Here is a 26752-nt window from a genome sequence, read left to right as displayed (position 1 = left end):
GATCCAAAGTGATCCCAGCTAGGCATTAGCCCCCTCTTCCCAAAGCCACCAGGCCAGGCTGTACAAACAAGCAGTGTGAAGAGGACAGCTGCACACTGGGGATGGGGGTCTAACACCTTTAAATTTGTGCCACAGACTGGGGCTGGAGGGAGGATTTTGGAGAAGAGCAGGGGGACTGCGCCAGGAGGAGCAGAACAGGCACAAACACAGATCTGCCTCAGAGGAGCCTTACAGGACAGAGCAGTTGGCTTCTTCCAGGATGAGATGTTCCCATCCCGGCAGTTCCACTTGAGTATCAGGAAAAGTTCCTGTACTGCGGGGTTACTGAACAACTTCCTCCTCTTGGTTTACTTGTGACATTCCAGATTCAGCCTCAGAGCATGAGGTACATGAGACAACCACACCCCTTCTGATCTGCTCCCCATAACACCCTGCCCAAGGCAACCCCCTGTCTAACACTATTTCAGGGACTAAAGTACAGTGCAGTGCTCCTGTGCCTACAACTCCCTGCTGCAGAAGGTTAATTCCTTGTTCAAAGATCAGAAAGCAGCTTCAAGAAATGTGTTCCTCATGTTGCCCTGTAGGACACAGGAAATGTGAACAGAGATCGGAAAGCGCCGCCTGCCAAGGACACGCACTCTCGAGTCAGCATCACCTGTCACAGGATCAGCACAACAGGAGGCATTGTGCCAGACCAAGATCAGCATGACAGGTCTCTCTACCCTTATTTTAAAAAAGAACAGGCTAACAAAGGTTTGCTGAGCCTACCTGGGAGAGACACACGGATCTGAGCTGTTGTGCTACGGGCACAGGCACAGCAGTAAACAGGCGTGTTGGCTTCTGTTCCAACAGAAACATCAGGCAAAGTTTAATGGTTCTCAAACAGACTACAACAAAGGCTGCAGGGAAAAACATTTTATTTCCAAGCAGATTACAAAGAGCAGAGAATATAAGAGTAAAATTAAATTAAAAAAATAGTTGAGTGCATCTCTTTAAAATGATTTGTAGTGTGAGTTACTCACGGGGCAAAGCTACTGGAGAGTTCTGAAGGTCACTTTGCAGGATGCCAATCACATGTGCTGTTTAGACCTGGGTCAACACAGGAGGGACAGACAAGATGTATTTTGCATATAGGCTGCACACTCATTATCAAGCGAGGTTTTGGGCTGCAACTGGACCCTGCCTTTTTGAGACATCCCCTCCACCTCATTCTCTCCTGCAGTTCCCTCGAGCTCTAGACATGGTTTATTGCTGCTGTAAGTGGGTTTAATCTGCCTTCCCGTTCTGATGAGCTCCAACGCCAAAGGAGAAGCAGGCAAACGTGTCTGCCATGCACAAGGTTACAGGGAACATGACTGCAGTGTCAGAGCAGAGCTTCAGCCACGCAGCAAAGGAAACCGACAAGTAGGGACACAGCAATCACTTCAGAGATTTGGGGGAAGCATGGCAGCAAGACTTCTGGAAGAATTGAGATGTTCCTTAAGGTAGGAAGAGGTATAAGCAAGAAGGGCTCTTTCCTAAGCATTGGCACCAACAAAACAGAAGAGGCTGAATCATCAGGATAAGGTGCATTCCCTGTAATGTTTTAGAGGAGCAGCTCCAGCAATAAGATGGGGAGAAAAGCCCCATATAGGGTGGAAGACAGTTGATATCCCACTTTAATAGTGATTTAGGAGTCCAAGCACTAATTCCAAGTCAGTCAGTATTAAGCTTGGGTAAGAATGTGGTATGGCTGGACAGCTGCACAGCCATTCAGTGTCCAGCAGCACTCAGTCCAGCAAGAGGATGAGCAACTACAGTACCAGCAATCCTCCACCCCCTCTACACTCAGGGGGCTCTTTTCTACCATTTCTGGATCTGCTCTTATCACAGCATAGGAATATTTGAAGCCTCATCCCTTCTATGTATGCCAAGGCAGACAGTAGCCCTGATGCAGCTGAGAACAAGACTGGCTTAATTTCTGCCCTAGCAGCAACAGTGCAGAAGAGGATTCTTATTTAGAAATCAGATTAAGTCTTTTTGTATTGTCCAAGGCAGAACAGTTCAGGAACTACTTCAGATCTTGTGACCCGTCTGAAGTCTAGACCTCTAGGGGAGAGGCAGCCAATAGGTGAGAGCCCAATGAAGTTCTTAGACCATTCCCTTTATACACTGCTTTAGACAGGAGTGAAGAACCACTCCCTAGTCTGCTCTCCGCTACTTCAGCCATTACCACCTAAAGAGGAAATGCTTGACCTCTTGAAAGCAAATGAAAATCTAATGGTGCTGTGGACACGTGTAAGAGGCTACAAGTTTCCTAAAGAAAGCAACACTGTTAAATGTCAAGAGCTTGGACAATACATAAGTCTCATGTCAGAATGTGAGGTGCTTTACAACAGTCAGTCTCTGCTTTCTATGGTTCCTTTCATACCAAAGTGACAAGATGGGCACAGTTCAAAATCAACAACACAGGGTCTCTAGCTTGACTTCTCAGCTCTATTTATTTAGAGATGGATGCATTTTGAGCCTGTCTCGTACAAGGCATAGGGCACGGAGAGTTCCTGTCAATATATACACACATACAAGAGCAGTACAAGCAGTTTGGCACTCTCAGAGCCAAGGGGGAATGCCCTTTAAGCAGCAGTCAAGCTGGTTATAGGAAAGTGTTAAAAAGCTATTTTACATGTTTGACTGGGAACATTTCCCAGAATGTGGATAGCAACCCTAAGCCACAGCACTCTTCTGTGCTACTCTGTGCACATCTTCCTACGAGCCCCTACAAGGGAGCAGATCATGTTCTTCACTATCAAAGAACATAGTATTTATATTCTAGAAATACTGTACCTTTTAAACTAGCTCCAGAGAGACAGACTAGAAGCCAGATCCAGGAAAATAATCCTTAAGTCACAGTATATCGATTGTCTCTAAAAATAGGGAATGAAGTGAACACAGTGGACATTCTGATGAGACAGTACAGAACAGTGCAGCAGTCCACTTCTGCATCAGCAGATCCTCTCCTATGTACATGTGGACAATGAGAAAGAAATGGAAACACTCCAGTCCATCAATCATCAGGAGATCTCCATAGCTCACCATGTGCCTAGTTTCCCTGTTTTTAACCAGTATCCTCCAAGGAGAACTCTTCCCCCTACAAACACTTGAGATCATCTTGCAGTTAAGAGTAGTAAGGAAAGTGCACAATCTAGAATTTTAAGGTAACATGGAATTTTGTTTCCCCAGAAAGCTCAGCTGAAGTTCCTGTCAATGTGTAGTGTTAAGAGGTGACTCTCAAGGCTGCCCAGTAAAGCAATTGGTACAGTGTGTATTGGGCAGATTGTTTAATATCTGCTGTATTTTGATGGAGACAGCCAAGGCAGCAGGATTTCCAACTCTGCTCTGATGATGGGACAAACTGCTCAAAAGAAAGGGAAAGCCACTCTGTGCATGCCTATTGAGCATACCCTGTGCAGCAGGCATATGCAAACTGCTTGGAATAATGGAGCCTGCCCCAACCATGTCTCCAAAGACTTAAAACAGGGCCAAAGATGGACATGCCAGTCACTACGATATGGTGAAAGTATTAGAGGTTTCTGACAGCTGAAGTACTGGTGATCCCAAGACCCACCCTACAATGGGGCAACTGCTGGCTCCCAGCAGACAAACTGAGATCTCAGTACTTTCTGCCAGCACTACACCCACCCTAAGCACCATCTTCCCAGCTGACCCACTGGGATCTGGGCAGTGATCCCAGGCTGTTTTCCTCTGGCCTAGTTCTGAGGGCAGACACTGAGCTAAGAGTCTAAAACAAAACAACAGTGCATTGCTACTTCACCTCTCTGCACACACCTACTTGAGCACAGAGTCCTGGAGAGGGAACAAACTGCTCATACTGACACTAACTCAAGCACACCTGCCTCCTCAGGAACACCAACATCAATGTGAAGCATCAGGGGCTTGGGAAGTCTCTCTAAGCTGCACACCTCAACACTGCTCACAAGCACAAAGACAGGAAACATTGGCTACTCTCATCAATTTACACTCTTGCACAACCAACAGAGAGGGCAGACCTTCCTTCTCAGTACAGATAGGTGCTAGACAACAGAGGCTTCAGGAAAGTTGCTTGCCTGTACACAAGTTTAAGTTATTTTACTGTAATATATATCTAAATATTTATCTGTGTATTTTGGAACAGGGAAGGGACGTGAGGTGGAGAAGCAGGGAAGACAATTTCAAGAAGCAGAGTCATTTCTCTGCATCCAAGAAGCTGGTGGCACAAGTAACAAGCCTGGCAAGTGATCTCCCATTTCAAGCACAGTTGGCTACCTGCTGGCTTCAAAAGAGCAGACTATTTGTTAATGATATAAAATACAGCAACCATTTAAGATGCAGCAAGGCAAGGCTACAGGGCTGGGGATTATGATCATGAATGATGCCAAAAGCTACACAGCTGTGTTAAAAACTGTGAAAAGGCTGTTAAACAGCAGGAGTAAGCCATATGCTGCTCCTGGAAGGCCTTTTCCCTCCACTACCCCTCCATCATGCCGTTGTTGTGATGCATTTGAAAAGGTGGAAAGAGGGGGATTTGCCTAGGGCTAAAGCCACAGAATATTAGGACAGTCTGATCTGGTCTCACAGATCCCACGTTCCTAGCCTGGAACTGAGCTTCCATCAGCAAGCAGACATTCAGGTCCTTCAACAGAAGTGTATGCCCTTCTACACCTAAGTTGTAGGGGTGAAAGAAATCCAGCAGAGTTGAGCTGGAAAGCATGAACAGGGATGAAAACAACCAGTTTGCATACTGATCTTTGTATAATGACCCCCCCCACCCTCACAGCTCACTCTTCCCCAAATAAAGACACATTGTTCAATGGCATGTTGAAAAGACGTGCTCGTCATTCTTAATAAACAACTAGAGTAAGAATACATAAGAGAAACAGGGTGGTATCTTTATATGATACACAAGTGTATGTTACAAGAATTCCATCAGGCACAGAAGCCTCAAGCTTTAAGGCCTCAATGTTAGGCCAAAAAAGAAGAGTGTGGTAAAGTTTGTACTTTTAACATCTAAAAATGTCACTTAAAGGTCTGAATAGAAATTGTTGGTTTGTTTTTTTGTATAAATCATAATTGCAGTTCACTCTCTCCTCTTTCTTCCAAGATAACAGCAAATTAACGTCCAAGCACAAGAAAAGAAGATGCCTGCCTCTCCTCCACTGGCTGAGCAGGTCCATCCATCATTCTGTGCCCTCTAGGCTGCACGTGCTCCAAGGAGACAGAGGCCCCAGCCAACCAGGCCAATCCTGTAGTTCATGTTTTCTACATCATAAAAAAAACCCAGAGTCAACCAGCAGCTTTCCACAGCTCCCAGCTTGCAGGGGATATGCAGCCTCCAATGGTTCCAACAGTTTGGTGTGTTGGGTAGGATACACAATGGGTAGGTTTTCCTTTAGATTCTTTTAAAGAGAAGAAGCCTAAAAGGGCTTCATAACTACACCAATAAAAAACCAAAAACTTAGGCATCTCCTTTAGTGTAAAAGTCTGTACAATTTCTCTTTGCTTGTCCCTCCCCCATCACCCTGCCCCACCCCATCTGAGCCACGAAGGATGCCTTAGTGCATGGTGCTGGCATTAGCCACGGCAAGAGCTTCCTGAATCTCTCGTATGACCAGGATCCGGGTGAGCATCTGCTCCATCTGCTCTCTGCTGATCGGCTGGATGGAATACCAGATCGGGCTGTTGGGGGCCACCACTGGCTCCGGGGTCAAGTAAAATGTGTCATTCCGGCCTTTCACACTCTGGGGGCTGTGTGAGGAAGATAGAAATAACCAGACTAACAAAATGTCCTGGAACAGAGATACCGCCACTGTCCTCACCCCAGGCTTCACAAATCCTGACAGTGAACATCTGGCTGATGACACACGAAGGTACAGAGATACATCTAGGGGCAACATTCATTCCAAAGTTTTAGGACGTGGCAAGGTTAAAAAGCCATGGTGAGGACTACAACAAAGTAGTTTTTATTTCACACTGGTAAGCATAACATACACGTCATTTAGGGGTCCTGCAGAGTGAAGAAAGGATGGGGCATTTTCACATTCAGACTACCTGCAGATCCATCTGTGCAGATGAACCATTATATTAAATTTCAGAATCATCATAATTTAGAGATTAGTCCTTTAAGGCACCCTCCAATCTCCACAGCAAGTCCTTCTTTTTGTTCAGAAGCTAGTTTGAATAGGACCCTAATCCTACCTTCAGTAGTGGATGCTTCCAGATGACTTGCAACTCACAAGCAGAAGAACAAGTTCATGTCAACACAGCAAACGTCCAAGATTAGGAGCAGCCAGTTCACAAATCAGGATTTGTCTCTTAAATACCCCAAAAATTCTATTTCCATGCCATAAGAGTTAATCCCACTCTCTCGCATCAGCACCCCTCTCTATTTAAGTAAATTTATGACAATATAGAAATTGTGCCAGTGCTATCACACAGCACTGAAAACTCAGCCAGGCACAGGGTGCAGCTCCCCAGTCACAGAAAACAAGCACCATACACACGACGAGAGCTCTCACCATTTGAAGAGGTAGAAGTCATACAGCTTTATGGGACACCTCAGGGGGTTCTCTGGATTCTCGGTCTGCTCTGCATACATGTCATCTGTAACTACAAACCAGCCCCCCAGAAGTCTGTCAGACACTCTGTGTAAGCACAGCACACCGAGCAGTACCTTAGAGCCTCAACACTGCAGCACCTTGTCACTGTACAAGAGCTAGCAAGAGACATATGGCTGTTCCAGGGCAGAGGCACCTGCCTATAAATGCTTAAAGCATTATGCAGAGCTTGCTAAATCTTAAAGCTATAGAAGATCACAACCCATCCATATCCTTCTTTCCATTTCTCCTCAACCAGTGCACAAAATGAGGGAAATCTCACTACTGAGACTGCAAAGCCTCAGTTGCATCCTGTGCTTTTAAGAGGATAGATTGTACTTACATAGGAATACTTATGAGTTCACATGAATCAAGGTAAGAGAAGCCCTCCCAAAGAATTTTCTCCATCTCTTCATAAGCACTTACACCCAATAGTCTCTTTGCCCATAAAAAAACAAAAAAAAACAAAAAAAAAAAAAGAAAACCAACAAAAGTAACAAAAAAATTATCCTTAGTTCTTGATGAGTCCCACATGCCTCAGGTAAGGTATGTCCCCAGGGTTATGATTAGAAGGTACTATCCTCTCTTGGAGAGAATGTATGGAAAACACATACTGCCAGGCTCCAGGTAACTGGCAGAGCCTTGGATTCCCTACCTGCAAACATCTCCAGGTTCATCCACTTCTTCAAGCCCAAGTAAGTAAAATATTACCAAAGAAACCTCCTAGACACTACCTTTCTGTCCTGTCTGGTGCATGCCTGGAGCCTTCATATAGCGGATACTCGTGCTTTTATCCTTGGGATTAGAAGGGTTCTTCTTGGTCTGCCTCAGCACCTTGGAGAAGGCCAGCTTCATGTGCTGGTCTACTGTTTTCAACAGGAAGTATCTGAGCAGCAAGAACAGAACACAGGACATTCAGAGGCAAGCAAGGGACATAGTCACAACAGCAAGGTAGTTATCTTTAGTCATCATGAGCAGGCTGAAGCTCAAACCAACCACTGGGCTAAGGACTCTTCCAGCAGCAAAGCATACAAAAGCCCCAGGTTCAGTCTGCCCTCTGCTAGCTCACTTCCTTTTTATACTGCATCTTTGTCTGATGAAGCTACAAGTGGGCTCTGTGTGCAACCATTTGAAACTTGTGATTTTGCCCTACGCAGTGCAGCAGTTTCAAACCAATCCTGTTAAGGTCTCTGAAGTTCTTTTATTCCCCAGAATTCTGTAAGACCTCAGTACTTACTTTGTATTAAAAAACATCAGTGTAGTGAGCAAGGTGGAAGGGGAGTGAGCTCCAAGCTGCTTACACTCCCACAGCATCTCTTCTGTTACATGACTGGAGAGGATGTAACCTGCAATAATCACAAGTCAGCATCAAGCCAGGGGACAGACACAACATAAGCACAGGCAGCATTTTATAGTCTCTAAGTACTGGAGAGCATATAAATCTTAACAGAAGGAGAAAGAGGAAATTCTCACTAATGTCAAGATTCAGTGCTCTGCAAATAACTTTTTAAAAAGCAGGTACAGTTAGGAAACACTTGTACATATCCATCAACCACTAGCTGTGGAGAGTATGCTTGTGCAACATGCTTATACGTCCCAGCCCATAGAGAAAAGAATATGCACTTAAAAGCTTTTAATTGTTGGCTTGACTCCAATGCAGATGCTCTTAATCCAATAATATGTGAAAGCAGGCAGGCCAGTGTAACAAATCAGTTCTTGGCCCTGTGCACAGCTTCAGTGAGCACACAGTGCCAAGTGATGTATTTGGACAAATGAGTAATCCTTTGATTCTCAGATATTTTTTTCCCTTTGTGTAGAAGAAAAATACTACACTCCAAATACACAGATAAACAGAAAGACAGCAGTATGAACTCCAGGGCTTGTGGAATGTCAAAGCACTGATCGAACAGCCAGACTGAAAACAAAAAGATTCCAAAACTCATGGTGCCACTTAGCCACCTAGCCTGTAACATCAGCTACTTTACTGAACAGAAGAATTAATTTCTGCACTCATGTCCAAACATATCAAAGGAAATGAAGCAATAAGAAACCAGGTTTCCATGCTCTGAAAATGCAATTTTTATCTAGTTCTCATACAGTTCTCTGTATTGCCTGTATCTCAGTTCTCTAGAATTGCCTCCCCTATCCCTGTTGCCATGATCTCCTAAAGGTAAGGTTGAGCTGCAGCTGACTGCAGCACTGGAGGCTTTACTCACTCATTGTTTTTTCCTTTCACTCTCAATTGGTTCTGCAGACAGTATCCATCTGGCTACATGGCACTAGGACAGTGCTGTATTATCTCCCAAAGAAACAATACATATTAGAGGCAGGATGTATTACCACTTCATATGAGGAAACCTGACTCAAATCAAGGATCAGCTGCCTGCCAAGTAAGTCAATCTTATGACACTACAAAGTCCCCACAATGTGCCTTCTGATTGGTGACAAGTGACAAATAATGCTCAATAACAGTCAGGGTTAGAGCCTCACAACTGCAGTAACCCCAGCATTCACTGCAAACATCACATTTTTCTCCCTGATCAGCATTAGCTAGCCTAGGGATGTTACATACTTAAAAAAGATTTCTATTCAGACTATACTATAAGTTCAGTTTAAACATTCCAAGCTCTGGAAAGTTTTAAAGTTCTTAAACAATGGCCCTTACCAAGAGGTGAAACACGGGGCTGTATGTCCTTAAGAACTTCATGCAGCCATTCAGTGAACCGAATGTAGTAGAGATCTGAGAAGATGTCATCAACTCGGCCATTTTCAAAGAGATACTGTAAGAGATCACAACACAACCCAGTACAGTGGGAGCAAGAGTGTTCCTCAGAGCAGACCTCATCCTAAGGGCCCACATCCTCAGGTGAGCATTTTACAGCACAGCACTGAAGGCTAATACAGTTTACTTAAAGAGTGAATACTCTTGCACCAAGGCGAATACAGGGTAGGCAATCTCCATTACTACCATGGCAATGCCAGGACAGAAAAAGGAAAAACTATCTTACAAAGTAAAGCTGATTGGATTTCACCTTTTATTTCAGGTGTGTTCACTTCTAGTTATTTCACAAGACTAGTGGATGCTACTTTTTCAGGTTAACAACAAGGATGCTCAATTTCCCTGTCCAAGTATAACTCTGTTCCTATAGTTCTTCCAGAAAGCTCACACTTCCCATAGCACATAAAGCTAAGTTCTTGCCTGTTAAAGCTTTAACTAAATTTATGTCTTGACATTGACAACTTCTTTAAACATCATCCAACCCTTCTCCTCCCCATCAGAAAAAGCTAAATTGATTTATTATTTTCACCGTGATACTGAACTCAGTTATTCACAAATATTAACTAATAGACTAAAGCATTGCTTGCACTAAGGACAGACAAGTCATCTCATATTTTCAAGGTTTTTTAAGCAAAAAGATTTTTTTCTTATAAAATTGTTGGTAAGCTTAATAGAGGTCATAGTCTCCATTTTTATAACCAGGAGTCCCCCTACACATGCTGACAACAGGGACAGTTCTGCAGCACATACAGCTGTCCCATCCTACCTTCTGAATACACAGGAAGATATAGTAGAGCACATCGGGATCATAGGGTTCACCATCACCATTCCGAGCTTCTCGTGTCATTAAGCACAGACCATAATTCAGCTCAGCCACAGCTGAAGAGATGAGATCTTCCTGGAACCTCAGCAGCTGACGCCCTGAAAAAACAAAACAAAGCTATATTATTTAAGTGATAAAGCCATATTATCTCTTAACATTTCAGGAAAGATTTCCCACATCGCCATTCTATCTGGCAGGCCCAGCACTACCTTGTTCTCCCAGTATAGTAACACAAGCTGAAATAAATCCATATCTTAGGCTGTCAGAAATAATAAAAGATAAAACAGGCAGGAGTTTGATAGGAAGATCTTCTGCCCTACCAAATGCATGGCTATTGCCTTCTTTCACCATGTCCCCAGTGAAATGCTGCCATGCAGCAACAGGAAAACAGCAACTCCATGAATGTTCTACCAGCTTGGACAGACAGTTTGTCCATCACCACAGCCATGCAGTGCCCTTTTCTATTGCTATCAGCCCAGGTGCTCAAGGGGGCTCAGCACAGAGCTAATACATGTCCTGTGGCACTGGGAATACACAATAATTAGTACTGCAGAGTAAATTAAAATTTAAATTTAGGAACAATCACTGATTAAACAAAAGGGTTTTCCAGAGCAGTACACACATAACATTTTAGTCACTCCTAATCCTACTTGAAAGGAAACAAAGGCCATATTGTCAACAGCACTTACTTCCAATAGGTGCTAGTCTATTTTGGGCTTCTTTTTCCAGCTCTGCATTCTTGGTCTGTGCCCAGCTTTTCCACACTTCAAGACCTTCTTCCGGCTTCAGAGAATTTGGAAGTAGAAGTTCAGGTGAAGTCTGTGGCTGTGGCTGTGGTTCAACTTCAGCAACCTGAACAGTTTGAGCCTATGAAAGAAAACCCTTCAGTTTATACACACACTTCAACATGCAACAGCTGGACAAAAACCAAGAATCCCACAATACTTGTAGCCCCAGGATACCAACCTTCTGCAACACTCCCAACAAGAAATTAATCCAAGGAATGCAACTTTTGCTGTTCGACCTGAATTACTACTCATGAAAGAATATTCGACACTCCAAAAACTCTTTCAGTTTGAATGGACAGATCTATATTTTCAGCTCACTTGTCACTCTGAATCGCCACTGAAATCCATCTCACTACAAGAGCAGCCCACTGAGACCACCAGTCCCTGAACAGGAAGGTGGCAACAGCTTTTTCACCACTGTTGCTCCACACCTAGACTGCCCTAAGGAAGGTCCTGGGTACAATCACATGCCATACACCACTGGCAACCCTCCCTATCCAGACTCTCTTCTTTAAGCAGTACATAACAGACACAGAATAAATACATTCTGTTCTTAGCATAAGTGATAAATAAGATTAATTCATTTGTAAAAGGTATAAAGCAGTAAGACTAGAACACAGCATCAAAACATCAATTCAATTTCAATGCAATGTTCTCAAAATACCAAATACTACTGATGGGGACTAGCTACTATTGTGTGAAGAGTGACTGCATGACTTATTACAGACCTAAGGCATCTCCAGACCATTTGGAAATTTACTTTGCAGTGGGACCTTAGGTCATCAAGAATTTCAATCTCAAACTGAAACTTACTTGTCAGACAACCAATAGCAACAATCTAAAACCTGCAGCAAGCCCTTCAGCTGCATTAATCGCTACAGGTTTTCAATTCTATGCCACAGTCTCATAGCTACCTCAATTAACAGCTTTACAGACCTTAGTCAAACTCTCACTGGTACCCTGAATGTTACAGAAATAACAATTCTTATATCAAAACAGTTTTGCTATTTCCTTCCTAAGACCTACTCCAAAAAGCAGCTTTTCCTTTGATACTGCTAAGTGTTGTCAATATTAGTGGAAGTTGCTCTGACAGTACTAGAGACCATGGCATAGGAAAACAGCACAGAGACTTTAAATACCTGTACCTTACTTAGTATAAAAAACCAACAGCTTAAGAGGCAAAGTCTGCAAGAGTCTCAGACTGGAGCCTTCCAACTCCCTCTGGCTGGCTTTTTATTCTCTGCATCAGCTCTTATTAGCTTTTTGCTTCTCAGCCCCTGCAGCTGCAGCATGCAGCAGAGAGACTGACAGAAAAGGCCCAGCTTTAATCAAGGCAGATGGCGACTAAGTTGCGAAGCAAAGCCTCTCTCTGCCTTCACAAGTCCAAGGGTGAACTGACACCTTGTCTTTGTAGGAGCCAGGACTGAGCCTCTGCTCTCCTCCAGAGTGCTGCCACATTACTCTCCAGAGAGCTGAAAGCTTTCCAGAGCCAACTCCCTCTATCAGCCCAATCCAAGGGACAGTCTTGTGCCCAAACCTCACAGACACCTTTGTTCAGTGTGAAGGCTGGACATAGGCTGATGTAAATCTGCTGAACGGGCACATGCTCCTTACAAACCTGTATTTTTCACAAATAGGGCAAAATTGCTGCAACTTGCTGTGATCCCCTAGAAGCACAATGCCAGAGGACAGCACAGGGCAGGCAGGCAAATTCTTTCTCAATTTCACAGTTTTGAGAGGGTCAACCCCCAAAAGCATGATGTTCACCTCTAGTAGCTTTATTGCCCCCCATAGAGAGAGAGTACATTCCTCCTGGAATTGTATATATATTTAGGGTGTTTTATTTTAAATACCTTATGTACTCTAAAGTACATTTGATCCCGGAAGTTTGCTCACAACTAGTCAGATTTCAATACTTTACCCGGGCACCAGATCTGCTGTGGACTCCCATGTCCATAACACAAAGTAACTGATCATGACTAGTACATATTAGCACACTTTATTTGGCTGCAATTATCCCTGCCTGTCCACTGCAACCCCTGGAACAGCTCAGGAAAATACTGCAGATCTCAGAATACCTGCTATGAAGAGTCTGGCAATCAGTATGCATCTATTAATTTTTAACACTAAGATCAAGACTGTACTTTTCTTTTGGAATGTTTTGAATCTTATAACTATGTACTAACATTATCACATGAAAGTCTTATACCCATCAGGAGTCAAGTGCCCTGTGTCACATTCAGGCTTCTGGGACAGATGCATCTCTGCTTCCCAGACACCAGCTGTCTGTTGGCATGCTCCCTCTCCAAAACATTTGTAAGTTGTTAATCACCAACTGAGACCAAGAGGCAGTTTTAACTTACTGAGCAAGTGACTTGTAGCTGCTGCTGCTGCCCCTGCTCTTGTGGTGTGGGCTGCTGCTGTTGCTGCTGTGGGTCCCATATGTGCACTGTCTGTGCTGTATTCTGGTATGTCCCTGCCACAGCCTGCACTGCCACTGGAATGTGGATGTTGCCATTCATAAACTGTGCTGGAAAGATCGAATTAGCAAGAGTCTGCACCACTTCCTCATGAGAGTTCTTCACTACTGAAGTACTTCCCACCATCTTATCCTTGTCATCTTCCAGCTTCACTGTAGCCAGAGTTGTGGGGGAGCCGCTGACGTGGACGGCATTGTAGGCCTCCTGAGGGATGGCAATGTGGGTTATGTTTTGCTGCTGAAGGTCGCCACGTGGTTGAGCAGAGTAAACAGGGATGGTCCACGTCTCTCCAGTGGGGCTAGTAATGGTCCCAGTGGCACTGTACAGGTGGGCACTGTCCACTGTTAACAAGTCTGGCCTTAAAGAGACATAACTTTGCTGCTGGCCCTGAGGAATGGCCAGCACTGTGGCAACTGGCTGCCCTGAAATAGCATATGATACAGTAATAGGCATATCCACTTTACGTTTCTTCACTGGCTGCAGGACACTGGCAGAGCTGATCCGCCTCTCTCCCTCTCGTGGGGAGCCTTGTTGAGAAGGTGGGGGTGACAGTGCCCCAACTGTCTGGATCTGGATCTGCTGGCCACCAGTAATGGCCTGTCCTGCCACAAGCTGGGCCTGGATCTGCTGGTGTTGTATGTGTTCCTCCTGTAGCTCTGCAGCCTGGATCTGTTGGGCAGTCTGCACATGCTGCACTTGGATCTGAGCTGCCTGCAGCTGCGATGGGCTGGGGCTCTGAAGAGACTGACTCTGTATTGTCTGGGATGCCTGCTGCTGTGCCTGGCCCTGGATCTGCACCTGGACCTGTATTGGCTGCTCTGAAGCCTGATGGACAGAGAGCTGTGGAGAAAGCTGCTGGGCGGAGACCTGCTGCGGTGACTGCTGGACCTGGACCTGAACCTGCAACGACACCAAGCCACCGGTTAGAGATCAGCAAACATCAGTGATTCAGCAGAGATGGTCTGTCACTCAAGAGCTATGCTCCAGGTCTTTTATGCTCCCTTTTGATTCCATGTATTAATCCATTAGTAAAGATTTCAGGAAAATGAAGCCAAGTTATTCTAGAAGTGCCTGGTTGATAACAGTGATACAGTAGATGTGTTTGCTCAGCAGTGCACATGACTCCCAGCACAGAGAGAACAGCATGTGAGCTACATCTCCACCCTCAAAGCTCTATGGGCTCAAGCCAACAGATTCCATCCTTGGAATCCAAGAGTCTTCAAAACAGTTTGCATTGCTAAAATGTTACTTTAGCACAGGTCTTGCAATACCAAGACTTAAAGGTCATTCACATTACGCTCACAGGAGCTTGCCTCATTCTTACCATGCTCTAAAGATTGTTCTACTGCTGCCCACCCCCGTCCCAAGATGGCCACAGGATCACTTGCTGGTGACAGGCAGTAAGAAATATGGGTAAGTTGAAACCAGCACTTGGCTCTTTCCTCATAAAGCACAGGAATATTACTCTGAAACCCATCATTAATAGTAACACTACTCAAGTGGGTGCCAACACAGAATGTGGCAAGTTCAACCTCAATCTTTGTCATGCATTAATGGCCTATGCTGCAGCATGTTTTGTAAACTCTAGAAGAACTTCTTTGGCAATAATAATTAAAACCAACCTTTTTTTTTCATTATTTACTTATTCTATTTAATACCATTTATTGTCCAAACTACTCAGTTTTATTTTCTAGCTCACACACTTAGACAATGCTGAATAACACAGACAAATCTGTTGACTTGATTCCCAACCAGTTCCTTTATTTTTGAGGAAAAAAAAAATAAATCACACCCTCTCATTTTAATGCTCATTTGTCCAAGGTCTGCCAAAATACCCAGCAGTCCAGCAGCACACTGAAAGCCAGCAGTCAAAGGTAGCCTCCAGCACAAATTTCAGGCCCCAACAGCTTCACATCCCTTGTCCAGACACTTCACTTTTCCTCACATTTACAGAGACAACTTGTTACATTTGCCTTGTCCTAGAAGCATATCCCAGGTACTCATGACCATCTGTTTCTCTAGGCTTCATTAACACTTCATCTTAAGGGAGGCAATTAATTACTCAACACCTCTTTCTGAAGCCAACACGGACTTACTTAGTTGCAAGACTAAATGTCTTCCTACTCACAGTTCTCTCACCTTTTTCTACCTCACTTCCTGGATCCAGGCAGACTAATGCAGCATTTGCACAGAGACAGCACACTAGTCTGACAATACCAAAAAGAACTACCATGCAGGCCTGCTGTGCACAAAATCTCACTTCCCAGCATCACTGCTAAGAAGTCTTGAAAAATGTTAAGGACCCATTTACAGCCAATTAAGAGTTGCTAAGGAAAAAAACTGGGGTAGCAAAATGCCCCACTGGCAGGCCATTTATAAGTCACGTCCTGTTAAGAATTAATTTATTTCCAGGAAGAACAGGGTATAGTTCCTTCTGGGAACTCTGTGCAGTATACTGTAATCCAGATGACGTGGTGAGTCTATAATAATTTCCTGCAAGGTAACAAGAAGCATGTGACCTTATGTCAGCATTACAGTTTAAAAAGCTTCATCAATGAGTGATTTGATCAGGCAGGCAATTGAAAAAGATGAACTCACCTATGGGATGTTTCCTCAGTTCTATTTGATATTGTTCTGCCCTGGAGCATGAGTACTGCCTCAGGCAAACAGGCCCAAACACGGATACCAGGTAAGGGCTCAGTTTAAGAAAGCCAGCTGTAATCACACCCCTAAGGCAAGAATTCTCCAAAATATTGCACTTTAAAAATCACTAATATGGTCTTTACTATTAATTTAAATCCTTGTTCAGATTACCTGCAAGGCAAAAGCCAAAGATTGAACAAATTACATGTTTTATTGCACTGCTATTTTTGGTCTCACACAAGACACATTTGCTTTATCTGCTATGATTACAGGCCTTACCCTGGTCTGAGACCAGAGGCTTCTTATATTGACCTTATTGTCTAACTTGCTATCTGAGGAAAAAAAGGACAAAGAATTACACTCAGCAGCAGCAGACTTTATAAAAGACTCTGTACAAAGGGGAATGTTTTAAATTTACAGGCCAAGACCAACAGGGGACTTTAAATCTTCATTTTATGCTGAAAATTAAAGAAAAAACATGTTATGCTGGCAATTCCTGGGTTACTGGTGCAAGAAAGGAACATGCCAAGTTACCAGTACTGAAATACTATTTATTGCCAAAAGTCTGGATCCAACAGCATGAAAGAATCACCTCCCAGCAGGCTACCATGACACAGAGAAATGCCTTTTCACCATGAAGTAGCTGGAAGCTGGACCAAGTACTGCCTAGAAAACCAAAAGTGTCAGAAATCAACCCTGTATCGTAACAGGAGAGCAGAACTAAATTCCCTTAAAGGAAATCTTCTGTCACATCAAGCCCAAAAACATATTCTGTCCTGAACTGAGCAAATGCAAAGAGTAAATAAGTAACCCTAGGACCATGAGAACATCTGAAGCCTCGTTGCCAAAACTTTTTTTCCTAATGGTTGATAGACAAACTTTCAAGTAGGAGCCATAACATGTCTGCCCTGTGTGGATTCTCTGCCCAAAAAGGAATCACACTCAGTTGTTTCAGAACAGCAGTTCTGAAACAACTGAGATTTTCTTTGCTTGTTAATTCTTTCATCTGCAGACTGACTGGATTCTAATATTTCCTAAAACCTAAATCTGATCGAGCACACAGAGCAACTCTTTCCTGAGTGGATTTTTTATATGTAGCTTTTCATAGAGCACCAGACAGGCTCTTCAATGCACCTTTTCACAAAGAGATCTTGGTTTCTGAAGCAGTTTTTAAACCAGCAAGCAGTAGTACACACCAAGAGCAGATCTTCAGAGCAAGACTGGAGATGTACCAACACGTCCACACTATGCCTTCCAGAAGACTGTTTCAAATTTAGCTCCAGTCTTGCCCACCAGCCAAGTTTGACATCATCAAAACACAAGACTGCATCTTACAGCTTAGTTTCATCTGGAGGGAACCCCAAATGACAGGCTCCAAACCTACAAGAGGTAAGAAGGCTTCGGCAGGTGGCCAATTTGCTGCAGGAAGTATGCTCCAAATGCCCCCAGAAGTAATGTGGGTGCATCTCAAACTTCCCACACAAAGTCAAATACTTAGGAAAAAAGTTAGTGAGAGCATGAGAAGAGTAACCTCAGGGTTTTTAAGCCAAATTTAAGGACAGAAGACTTAAAATACAGTTCCCTAAACACAATAGCCCTAAGCTAAAGCAAGTCCAGCACTAAACAGTCCTAAGCTAAAGCAAGTCCAGCACTAAAAACTAACACCGTAACAAAGAGTTCCTTCAAAAGCTACACCAGAAAGTGTACAAGCAAGTACAGAACAGATATGAAAAGTGTAAGTGAAGAGTAAGGGAAAAGACTGATCAGTGAAGTAGCAGGAAGTGTCAGAACTTGTTATTTAACTACTTTACAGGAAGTCCTCTCTATCTAAGTAAACAAGGTCTATGGGAAGGGTGCGAGTCAGCTTTTCAGAACAACTGCCAGACTGACTCTCACTCCAGGCTTTTCCTCTGCTCATTCATCAACATCAGAGAGAGAATTCCATCAGCTAAATTAGGCCTTGGGTGTGTTTAAACAGTTACAATATCAAGACTATGCTGTCAAGCTGTACACTGGGGAGGGATTTAGGTCTAAGACAGTTAAAACACATGAACCAAGGAAAAACAGCTTACCTCTCCAACAGAAGAGTACTTCCATATACAAGTAGATGCTACCTCTAAAACACCACTCTTGACTATAACCACTCTTTGAATTGTCCCTCTCAGCCCTAGCAAATGCTAATTAATACCTGCTGCTACACTAAAATCATTCTGGCATGTTTTTCAAACGTAAGCAAATAGGAATTCTACCTTCAAGCTAAACTTCAGAACCAGTACAGAGGCAAGAGGAAGGTACAGCCATCAGAAGCAAAGATGCATTCTGTGCAGAGACAGAGATGAGACTTTTTTCTAAGCTATTTAAGGACATCTTTCCTTGCCTTGTGTAATTAATAATGTCCAGCCTCCTATAAAGGCCTGAAGTCACAGAATAGAGTGAACAGTAAACACATAAGGAATTGAACAATTAGAAAGGCACAAGTATTAATTGAAAGATATTTTACACAGGCATTCAACCATTCCCCATACAGTTCTGTGATCTTGCTCACATGTAGCAGCCCTCCCCCAAGCCCTGCCCAAGAAAATCTTGCCACCTAGACATCAGAGTGTTCATAAAAAGCTGAAACCGAGGATTTTCTTCACACACACCATAAGCACACACCATTTCTGTCCTCTGATATTCTTTCAGTTAAAGCTTCTTGGGTAAGAGGCATAAGAGGTACACTGACCTCTGCAAAAGCACCATATTTGGGAAGCAAGCAGCACTAAACACCTCACTGGCATCATCAATTCTATGGCCTCTATGCACAGGACCAACAAACAACAATCTCACCAAAAGCAGAGCTGATAAAACACTTCCTTGACTGGAGCAAAACACGGACCTTCCCTGCCACTCCCTGATCCACAACAAGGTATGACAACTTGACATACTAAACTCCTTCTCAAGGTCATTTATAGCACCCCTGTGATACTGGGTGTGGAAGGAGCTCCAGGACACTTAAACTGTAGCAATGACCAGTGTACATAACCCAACAGCTGCATCCATTCATCCTCTAAAATAAACATTTGCTAAGACTTTTTTGAGCCTTTTAGGCAAGAACACCTTAAGGCAACAACTTCTCCAAAGAGCAAATTTATTTTTCTAGAATAAATAAAAGCAGCAAGCAGTGACACACTGTCTTTAGTGGTTCACAGCAAGTAAAATCCACGATGAAACCTGAGCACTATCTCCATGATTGTAAGATCACAAGCAGCACTTTCAACTGTGAAGCCATCTGACTGGTCAAAGTGTTAGTCACCCCCAGCAGCACTGTCACAGTGCCAGACATAAGCATAGTCCCTCAAAGGGTCTTCCACTGACTTACAATTGGATTAGCAAGAACTAAACAGATTACCAATTCAAGCATCAGGATGACAAGTTTAATCAAAAGCTAAGAGGCTTCGGCAGATGACCAAAATTCATCATAATAAAACACAAGCAGTACTTCAGCACAGGGAGCCAGCTGGAGCAGGTGCACTGCTATGGTGGAACACTGTCACTGCCCAGAGTCACAGCAAAATCCAGCTTTATCCAGAAGATGAGTTCTGCCATTGCTGCCACAGTGACAGTGCAGAGATGAGTGAACACTAAATAATGAGTTTAACATAAATTATGTCTCAATAAGAAATCCTGAAAAATGCAAAAAACACTCCTGCAAAGAGGTAAAGATATTCTTCTCCACCCTATTCTTGCAGAAAAACTAAGATAATTCTGAGCTAGCTGCTCAAATACACCTGAGTTCAGCTGCACTGCTGATACACAAAAGCTGCAGCCACATCTAGTACCAAATGTGTCACCTAAAGTGAGCAGCAGGGTAGGCAATACAAATAGTAATGATGATCTGTACAGATGGGAAAGCAGGTATCTAAAAGCGGAGGCACATCAAAAACAAGGAGAAGAGGGTAGAGAGCATTCTTCAGGAAAGCTGCTGAAATCTTAATTTTCATGAGAAGCTTTTCATATTCAGGGTGCAGGTCACTCAGTTCCAAAATCAGAAACCAGTCTCTGGCAGCAACTCTATGCTTATTTACAAGAAGGTCAGGTTATTTTTCTCTGGAGCACAAGATATATGACCTCCCTCCCTATCTCTGTTACTAGAAGACTTGCAAGGGTCAAGCCTGAACAGTGGGTAGTTCTGAAACGAGGCAGCAAGAGTGAGAGGGGATAAAAAAGATTCCTTTTGACTTTTACAATTGGTCTGGGGGCTTTCCCCATCTTCAAGGCTGAGGCACTCAAAAGCCAACCCTCCTAGCTCTTCTGCTGAAAAAAAAACAAAAAAAAAAACTTCTTCCAGAAAATATACTAGCTGGTAAAAAACCAAAGACACTCTTGATCCATTTTAATAGCCTCATGCAGAGATCCAAGTCATGCCTGAAAGAGCTCAGGTTTTTGTTCTTCAAAAGCCTTTCAACACAAGTCACTGTAGGGCAACAGGTTACAGAAGTCCCAGTTAAGCATTCATTTATTCAATAGAGAGTAATTGGAGACAAGTTACCAGTGAAGGAGTTTTGTCTTTGCTGTAGGATAAAAACACACAAGTGAGCTGTTGACACAAGTCTACTGCACTGCAGCAAGTACACACTACCTGATCCCCAGTCATTTGTGACTCCATACCCACACTTGTTGTAAAAAAATCAAAAAAAGAAAAGAGCTTGCAGCTTTACATTCTGCTACAGAAACCAGAAAGATTCATATCTCAAGTGCAGTGTATCAGAATTACAGCTAGAGCAAGAGTTCAGCTGTTTAGAGACATATCATAGAAAAACTTTAGTACATGCCCTGCCACCTATGAACTCTTCAAATTACAAAATGTATCTGAAGACAAAAGCAATTTCCTAAGTTATAAAATTGTTGTTTTTTTCCTCTGATAGTGGATTTGCTTACTTAACACTGAATAAAATATCTAATGTAATATCTACTTAAAAAAAAAAAAAAAAAACCAAAACCAGACAACTCCTTCCACTGTGCAAACATATAATCTACCTTGATGCATATGCATCCTTTAGAATTCCTTTCCAGTATCTTCCCCTGACTCATATCCTAAAGTTGACTCTCTTGCATTTCCTCCTTGCTTAAAAGTCAGTTTCAAGAACAACTTTTAGAATGTTCAAGTAAAACTATTTAAAGATTATTGATTTTATTAAGAAAAAAAAATTCCTTCAGGCAAGCTCCATCCCACACCACCCTGAACAATCAGACAGTCAGAGGGGGCTGGTATTTATAGCAGCTTCAGAGCACAAGGCTTCTGGAGTTGTGTACATGCCAGAACTGTGACCGTTTCTCCAATAGGTGACACCACTCCATTGCTATGTATGCGGCTCCTCCTACAGCAGGGCTCCAGGGAGGCACAGGCAAGAGAGCAAATTTACTACCAAATTCCTTAAATGAAAGGGAAATATTGCTGTTCTATTTGAAGTTAATTGGCCCTGCCTCTTAAGTACTTGTCTGAGGCTTAAGGTTAAGACAGCACCTCTGAACACTACTCCATCAGTTGGCAAATCACATATACATCCAGAGATTATTTCAGATGCTTACCTGCACTTGCTGGGGTTGCTGAACCTGTATCTGCTGCTCTGGCTGAGTTTGTTGCTGGATACTGGTTGTCACAGGACAAGCAAGTTCAAGCAAAGACCCAGCCACCTCTGTGCTGTCCGTGTAAATGCAGTTGCCACCCTGCTGATACACCATTGTGGTGGTGGCTGTCTGTTGAAACTCCTGGAGAGCTTCTGGCCCCTTGGAAGCAAGGGAGTCTAGAAACTCCTTCATCCTGTGCTGGGGGATCGTTCGCGCCTTCACACGGATGTATTCTTCAAAGGAAATGGTGTTCTCCAGAGAATTATTCATATTGCAAGGTCCTCAGGGTTCCTTAAGGAAAGAGAAAGTAAAAGTCTTAACTACAGCACTTCCTTGATGAAAGGATATTCTTAACTCCAGTAACTAATCTCTCATACCAAGTACTGTATGAAAACTGGCAAACATGCACAGCCAGATGCCCAGGACAGATGCTTTAGTTTTATGAGGCATTTTGTGCTACTACACATTTCTCAGATTAACCCTTGGCAGCTCAAGGGAGTCTGAATGATACCCTGGTGTGACTCCTCCTCCTCCCAGAGATCAGTGCCATGTAAACTCCCCTAGCTCTGTACTTCACCCAGACCAGGCAAGTCCTGTACCAGACAAATCCAGTCGTACATTCCATTTGTTTGCAGCATGCACTGTTAGCGAGAGAGGCTCAGAAATCAATAGCTGCGGCCCTGCTTTGCAGCCGCAGAGGTGGGAAACTGAGCAGTGTGTTCTATCAGGCCGTGCAGTTCTATTCTAGGCAGCTAATGGGAAGCACAACAGAAGAGCAACAGATGTAGCACTCAGCTCATTGCTATTAGGACTAGGACAGCCTCATCGATTTGAGCATAGCAAGCAAAAGGAGAGCGCTGGAATCGAGATATTTCCTCAAACTGGAAACTACACACATGGAGAAACAGAGCTCTGGAAATGACAAAGGCAACTGCAGCATCAGTTCTCGATGTCCTTTTAATATAGGAAGAGGTTAACATGAAACATGCCATGTGTGAAGACAACAGAAAGACAGAAAAAGAAGTTAAGATGATCAGGGCGGAAGTGAAAGCAAAGAAAAAACCACCACCACCAAAGATAACTCCACCTGAGAACACCAGACAGCTCTAGGGTATACTCTGACAGCATTCTTCTCTTATTGACTTCTCTTGTTTAAACCCACAAATTGTTTTTGCAGTGAGTATACTGGTTATTTCTAAGGCACTAATTGGCCTTGATAGAGCATAAATACATTTGAGCTATAACATCACCAGATAGTGAGACAGTAGTGAAAAGATGTGAAACACCACAAGATCAGGACTAGAAGAGGTGATTCAGCACTACTAGATCAAGCTGCATAAAGAAGGAAACACAGACAGACATCACTATGTACATTATGACTGTAGGTCTAAAGAGAACAGGTACAAAAACAGAGCTTTAGGTATCCTTTCACCAAGATTTAACAAAGTAGAATTGAGACAGGGCTATCGTTGAACTTAAGGCTGCAAAAGCCTGTGTGAAAATAGGAGTTAACTCTAGGCTTTCACTGGCACTCAAGTACACTGGAAGTCCAGTGCCAGTTATCACCAAAACCTGGCAGAGCTGAAGCAAACACTAACCCCTCTTCACTGTTATGTGACAGCAGTACAAACATACAGTTTTTGTTTACATGGAGGTTCATGGCTAGTGCATTGGACCAGGCTCACAAGAGAAAAAAAATATTATCAAAGGTAACGGGAACACACGTGAGGTAACTTGTGCTCTATTTATGGTTTCTGAAGTCTTTAAGACATATTTGTTGCTGTATGAGATTTCTGTAGAAGATATTCTTAAAATATACAACATTCTTTAGGAAAAAACAACAAATAATGGTGTTCACATAGCAAATCCAACAGCTCTGCAAATATCAGCATACAGAAGCTCCTGTAGAGCCCACATCTGTACAGAACAAACATTCTTTCTGAGACACCAATCTGACATTTTCAAGCCAACTCTGGGTGACAGAGCCAGTAAGATTACTCACTTCTCCAGGAGCTACCCAAGAGTACTCTATACCTCTATAGCACACATAGCTAACCCCTTCCCAGGTAACCATATGGCCAGGGTGAAACCAAGGGAGAGCAACAATGTCATTGCATCCATAGGGACTCAGGACTCAGACAGCAGGCACACTGAAATGTGTTTTGCATCTAACTGCATGATGCTCCATTATATACTCTGAGGAAAACAGATTTTGAGCAATTAACTTGTCCCAGTCTTCTGCTTGGAGCTTTCAAGTATTTGACTTCAATACTACAGTGAGGCTTTCAGAAGAGCATCATCATTCTCCATGTCCACCCTGAGGGGCACTAGCAGATACAGCTTTGAGAGGGAAGACTCTTTTGAAGAATAAGCCTCAAGGATGCCATGCTGGGATCCCAGACATGAATGCCACAGATGTTCTTTGACAGCCAGCTGCTGCTAAATTGGATGGGCTCACCTCTCCCAGGTGCTCCCTTCCTGCTCCTGCATTGGTTTTTAGTACTTGTAACAACTCAGGGGATAGCTATCCACCTCCTGTTAATCTTGGCAAAGGAGAAAGTCAGGAGGTCAGCAGGGCCACTGTTCCCAATGGGAGCTGTTAGCCCTCACTTCTACTTTTGAAACTCCAACCGTTCTTTCACAAGCTACATCATTCTCCTGTGTAAGAGACCAAAAGCCACAAGACACCCAGAAGCATAAGCAGCAGAGATCCACCACCAATCACCAGCCTCTTCTGACCACCAAGCAAGCACTGATTTCTTAAATACAAATCTTAAAGCAAGCACTGCTTTCTTAAATACAAATCCTTGACCCTACTCAGCTGGTCCATTTTAATTAGTTCTTGTTAGCATCAAAATTAAGGGCCTACTAAGCCAGTCTTCCCCTACTAGCAAATCTTCCTCTATCACAATTTCTTCTGTCAGAAGAAATATCTTTCCTTTCTTCTACCATGGAAAAAAATTCATTTACATTTTCTTGAAGTGACTATACTAAGAGCCACTAAGCTGAACCCCTGCAGTATTCCAAGTGCCATGCATGGACCAGAGCCCCACCAGGCCATGAGGATCTGTTCCTGCCCCAGAAGATCAGCAAGATCTTCCTTGGGTTTTCTCTACAGCTGCAGTTACAGACCCTGGAGGTAAAAGTGTCTCTCATTCATATCAGTTTTAAGGCTGCTTGAGATTATTTAACTAGAAGCACTGAAACACCCAAAGCTGCACTTCCCAAGACCCTGTGCAGCAGTGAGGTACCAGGTCCAGAGAAAGATTCAGAAATGTAATGCTGCACCCCCAGAAATTTTACTTATTAAAACTAAACCAACCTGCATTTATGGCAGAAAACCTCTGTAAGGCTCTAGGGTGCATTCAACAGGCTTCTGTAGGGCAACACATACAGCTTGCTGCTGTAGTCACTACTTTTAGTTATTAAAACACACTAATTTGTGCATTCCATTTATCCCACAGACACACGCTGGAAACTGCAAACGTCCACCCTCACTGGATCTCAGCAGCATGTTTTTAATATTGCATTTTAAAATTAAAAAAAGAGCATCCAGGCAATAAGTTTCTCCAATAAAGGAAGATAATTCCTCTCTGTGCAGCATAACTGCATTTTTTCAAGAAGTAAGTTCAAGAAATTCTTTGAAGATTATGAGCACATACGGTTAGTTGATAAAACTTAGACTGAGGTTACTGAAAACACACACACAACTTGCAGCATGTGGACAATCTGGACTCACCAGTCACCATGTTGCATGTATTTCTGCTGCTCTTGTCCTGAGCTCTTAGACTTGTAACGTTCTGGAGAAGACAGAACAAAGAAGCCCTTTCCATCCCCAGTTCCTCTTTCTTTATTAAGTCATTTTATGTTTAATATGTATTCCATTAAGAAAAAAAATAAATCAGGAAACAAAGATATGATCATCCACGCAGCTAGCAGCTCCTGGAATTGCGAGGAATTGCAATGCCCAATTTCTAACCATCGTATCATCCCTCAGCCTGGTGGTACTGAGAACGACTGTGCGAGCACATCTGTCACAGAGCGCCGTGCGGCGACAGGCGCGGCACGGTGGGTAACACCGGAGTTACTGGCACACAGAACTTAGAACAAGGCAGCAGCAGCAGTGACCGCATCCAGAGGCAACCCCCCCACCCCCTGCCCCCGCAGGTGTTCCCGGTGATGCCTCGAGAGAGAGTCGGGAACGCTACGGACCGCTCGGCCACCCAGCCGAGACGAGGCGAAGCTCCGTGTTTAGGCCCTGAGACGTCGGCTGCAGCTCAGCCTCGGTCCTGCCCGAGCGGGGACGCGGAGCCCGTGGGGCTTCCCCCGCCCGCGGGGACCCGGCACTGCCCCAGCCGCTCCCGCCGCCTTTGTCTGTCGGCGGGGCGGCCGGGCCGGGCCCGCAGGCGGCGCCGTGACACCGCCTCCCCCGCCCCCCCGGCAGGAGCCATGTCGGGGGCTCCGCGAGGACGGGGCCGCCGAGGGCCGCGCACAGGCCGCGCCTTCCGGTGCCTCGCTGCCCGGGCGGGGGGGGGCGACGGGGACGCGCCCGGTTCACGGGGGGGGAAGAGCGGGGGGCGCGCCCGCGCGGGCCAGGAAAGCGCGCGCGCGCGCGCGGCAGGCGGGGCCGCCCCCTCCCCCTCCCCGCCGGGCCCGCGCCGCCCCCGGAACCGCCGCCTCCTCCTCCCGCGCCCGAAGGGGGGCCCCACCCAGCCCCGCCGCCGCCGCGCACTACCCCGGCCCGCCGGCCCGGCTGCGCCGCGGCGTGACCCGGCCCCGCCTCACCCCGGCCCTGTCGCCGCCGCCGCCTCGGCCCCGAGTCTTTTCCCCTCACAGCTCCCTGGGCGCCATCTTACATTCAACCCCCTGCAGCCAATCACGGCGCTGCCCCAGCCTCGCGAGAGCGCGGCTCCCAAGCCCCGCGAGAGCTCAGCTCCTAGGCCCGCCCCGCGCCTTAAAGGGGCCTGGCCGCGGCGGGGCGCGGGGAGGGTGCGGCCGCT

At 44.5% G+C, this 26752-nt stretch overlaps 1 protein-coding gene across 3 annotated transcripts; it reads right to left on the bottom strand.

Moving 5' to 3' along the window:
* Positions 1-900: 900 nt before the first annotated feature.
* QRICH1 (glutamine rich 1) lies at positions 901-26666 on the bottom strand. Of its 3 annotated transcripts, XM_054639854.2 has the most exons (11): positions 26538-26666; positions 25492-25552; positions 21714-22043; positions 13383-14399; positions 10921-11098; positions 10175-10329; positions 9295-9409; positions 7867-7975; positions 7364-7515; positions 6552-6642; positions 901-5781 (listed from the first exon to the last, which is right to left on the bottom strand). In XM_054639854.2, exons 3-11 carry the CDS (start codon positions 22020-22022, stop codon positions 5589-5591), a joined length of 2319 nt encoding a protein of 772 aa, XP_054495829.1. In that variant the 5' UTR covers positions 22023-22043; positions 25492-25552; positions 26538-26666; the 3' UTR covers positions 901-5588. The 3 variants fall into 3 exon arrangements, with proteins under 3 accessions (XP_054495829.1, XP_054495830.1, XP_077040427.1); XM_054639855.2 differs by lacking the exon at positions 25492-25552 and having other exon boundaries at positions 26538-26658; XM_077184312.1 differs by lacking the exon at positions 25492-25552 and having other exon boundaries at positions 26609-26630.
* Between the last annotated feature and the right edge of the window lie 86 nt (positions 26667-26752).

Source organism: Agelaius phoeniceus, chromosome 11 (genome assembly GCF_051311805.1).
Source record: "Agelaius phoeniceus isolate bAgePho1 chromosome 11, bAgePho1.hap1, whole genome shotgun sequence".
Lineage (NCBI taxonomy): Eukaryota > Metazoa > Chordata > Aves > Passeriformes > Icteridae > Agelaius > Agelaius phoeniceus.
The sequence above is the reverse complement of the archived record's forward strand: the minus strand, read 5'-3'. Positions and strand labels throughout refer to the sequence as shown.

What these genes read in the sequence shown, in the direction of transcription:
- QRICH1 (XM_054639854.2), bottom strand. Translation starts at nt 22,022, where the DNA reads ATGAATAATTCTCTGGAGAACACCATTTCCTTTGAAGAATACATCCGT. An exon ending in AGCAACCCCAGCAAGTGCAG is followed by an intron (nt 14,400 to 21,713) that starts GTAAGCATCTGA and finishes GTGTCGTTGCAG; the next exon opens with GTTCAGGTCCAGGTCCAGCA. An exon ending in GCACCAGACAGGACAGAAAG is followed by an intron (nt 6,643 to 7,363) that starts GTAGTGTCTAGG and finishes GCTGGTTTGTAG; the next exon opens with TTACAGATGACATGTATGCA.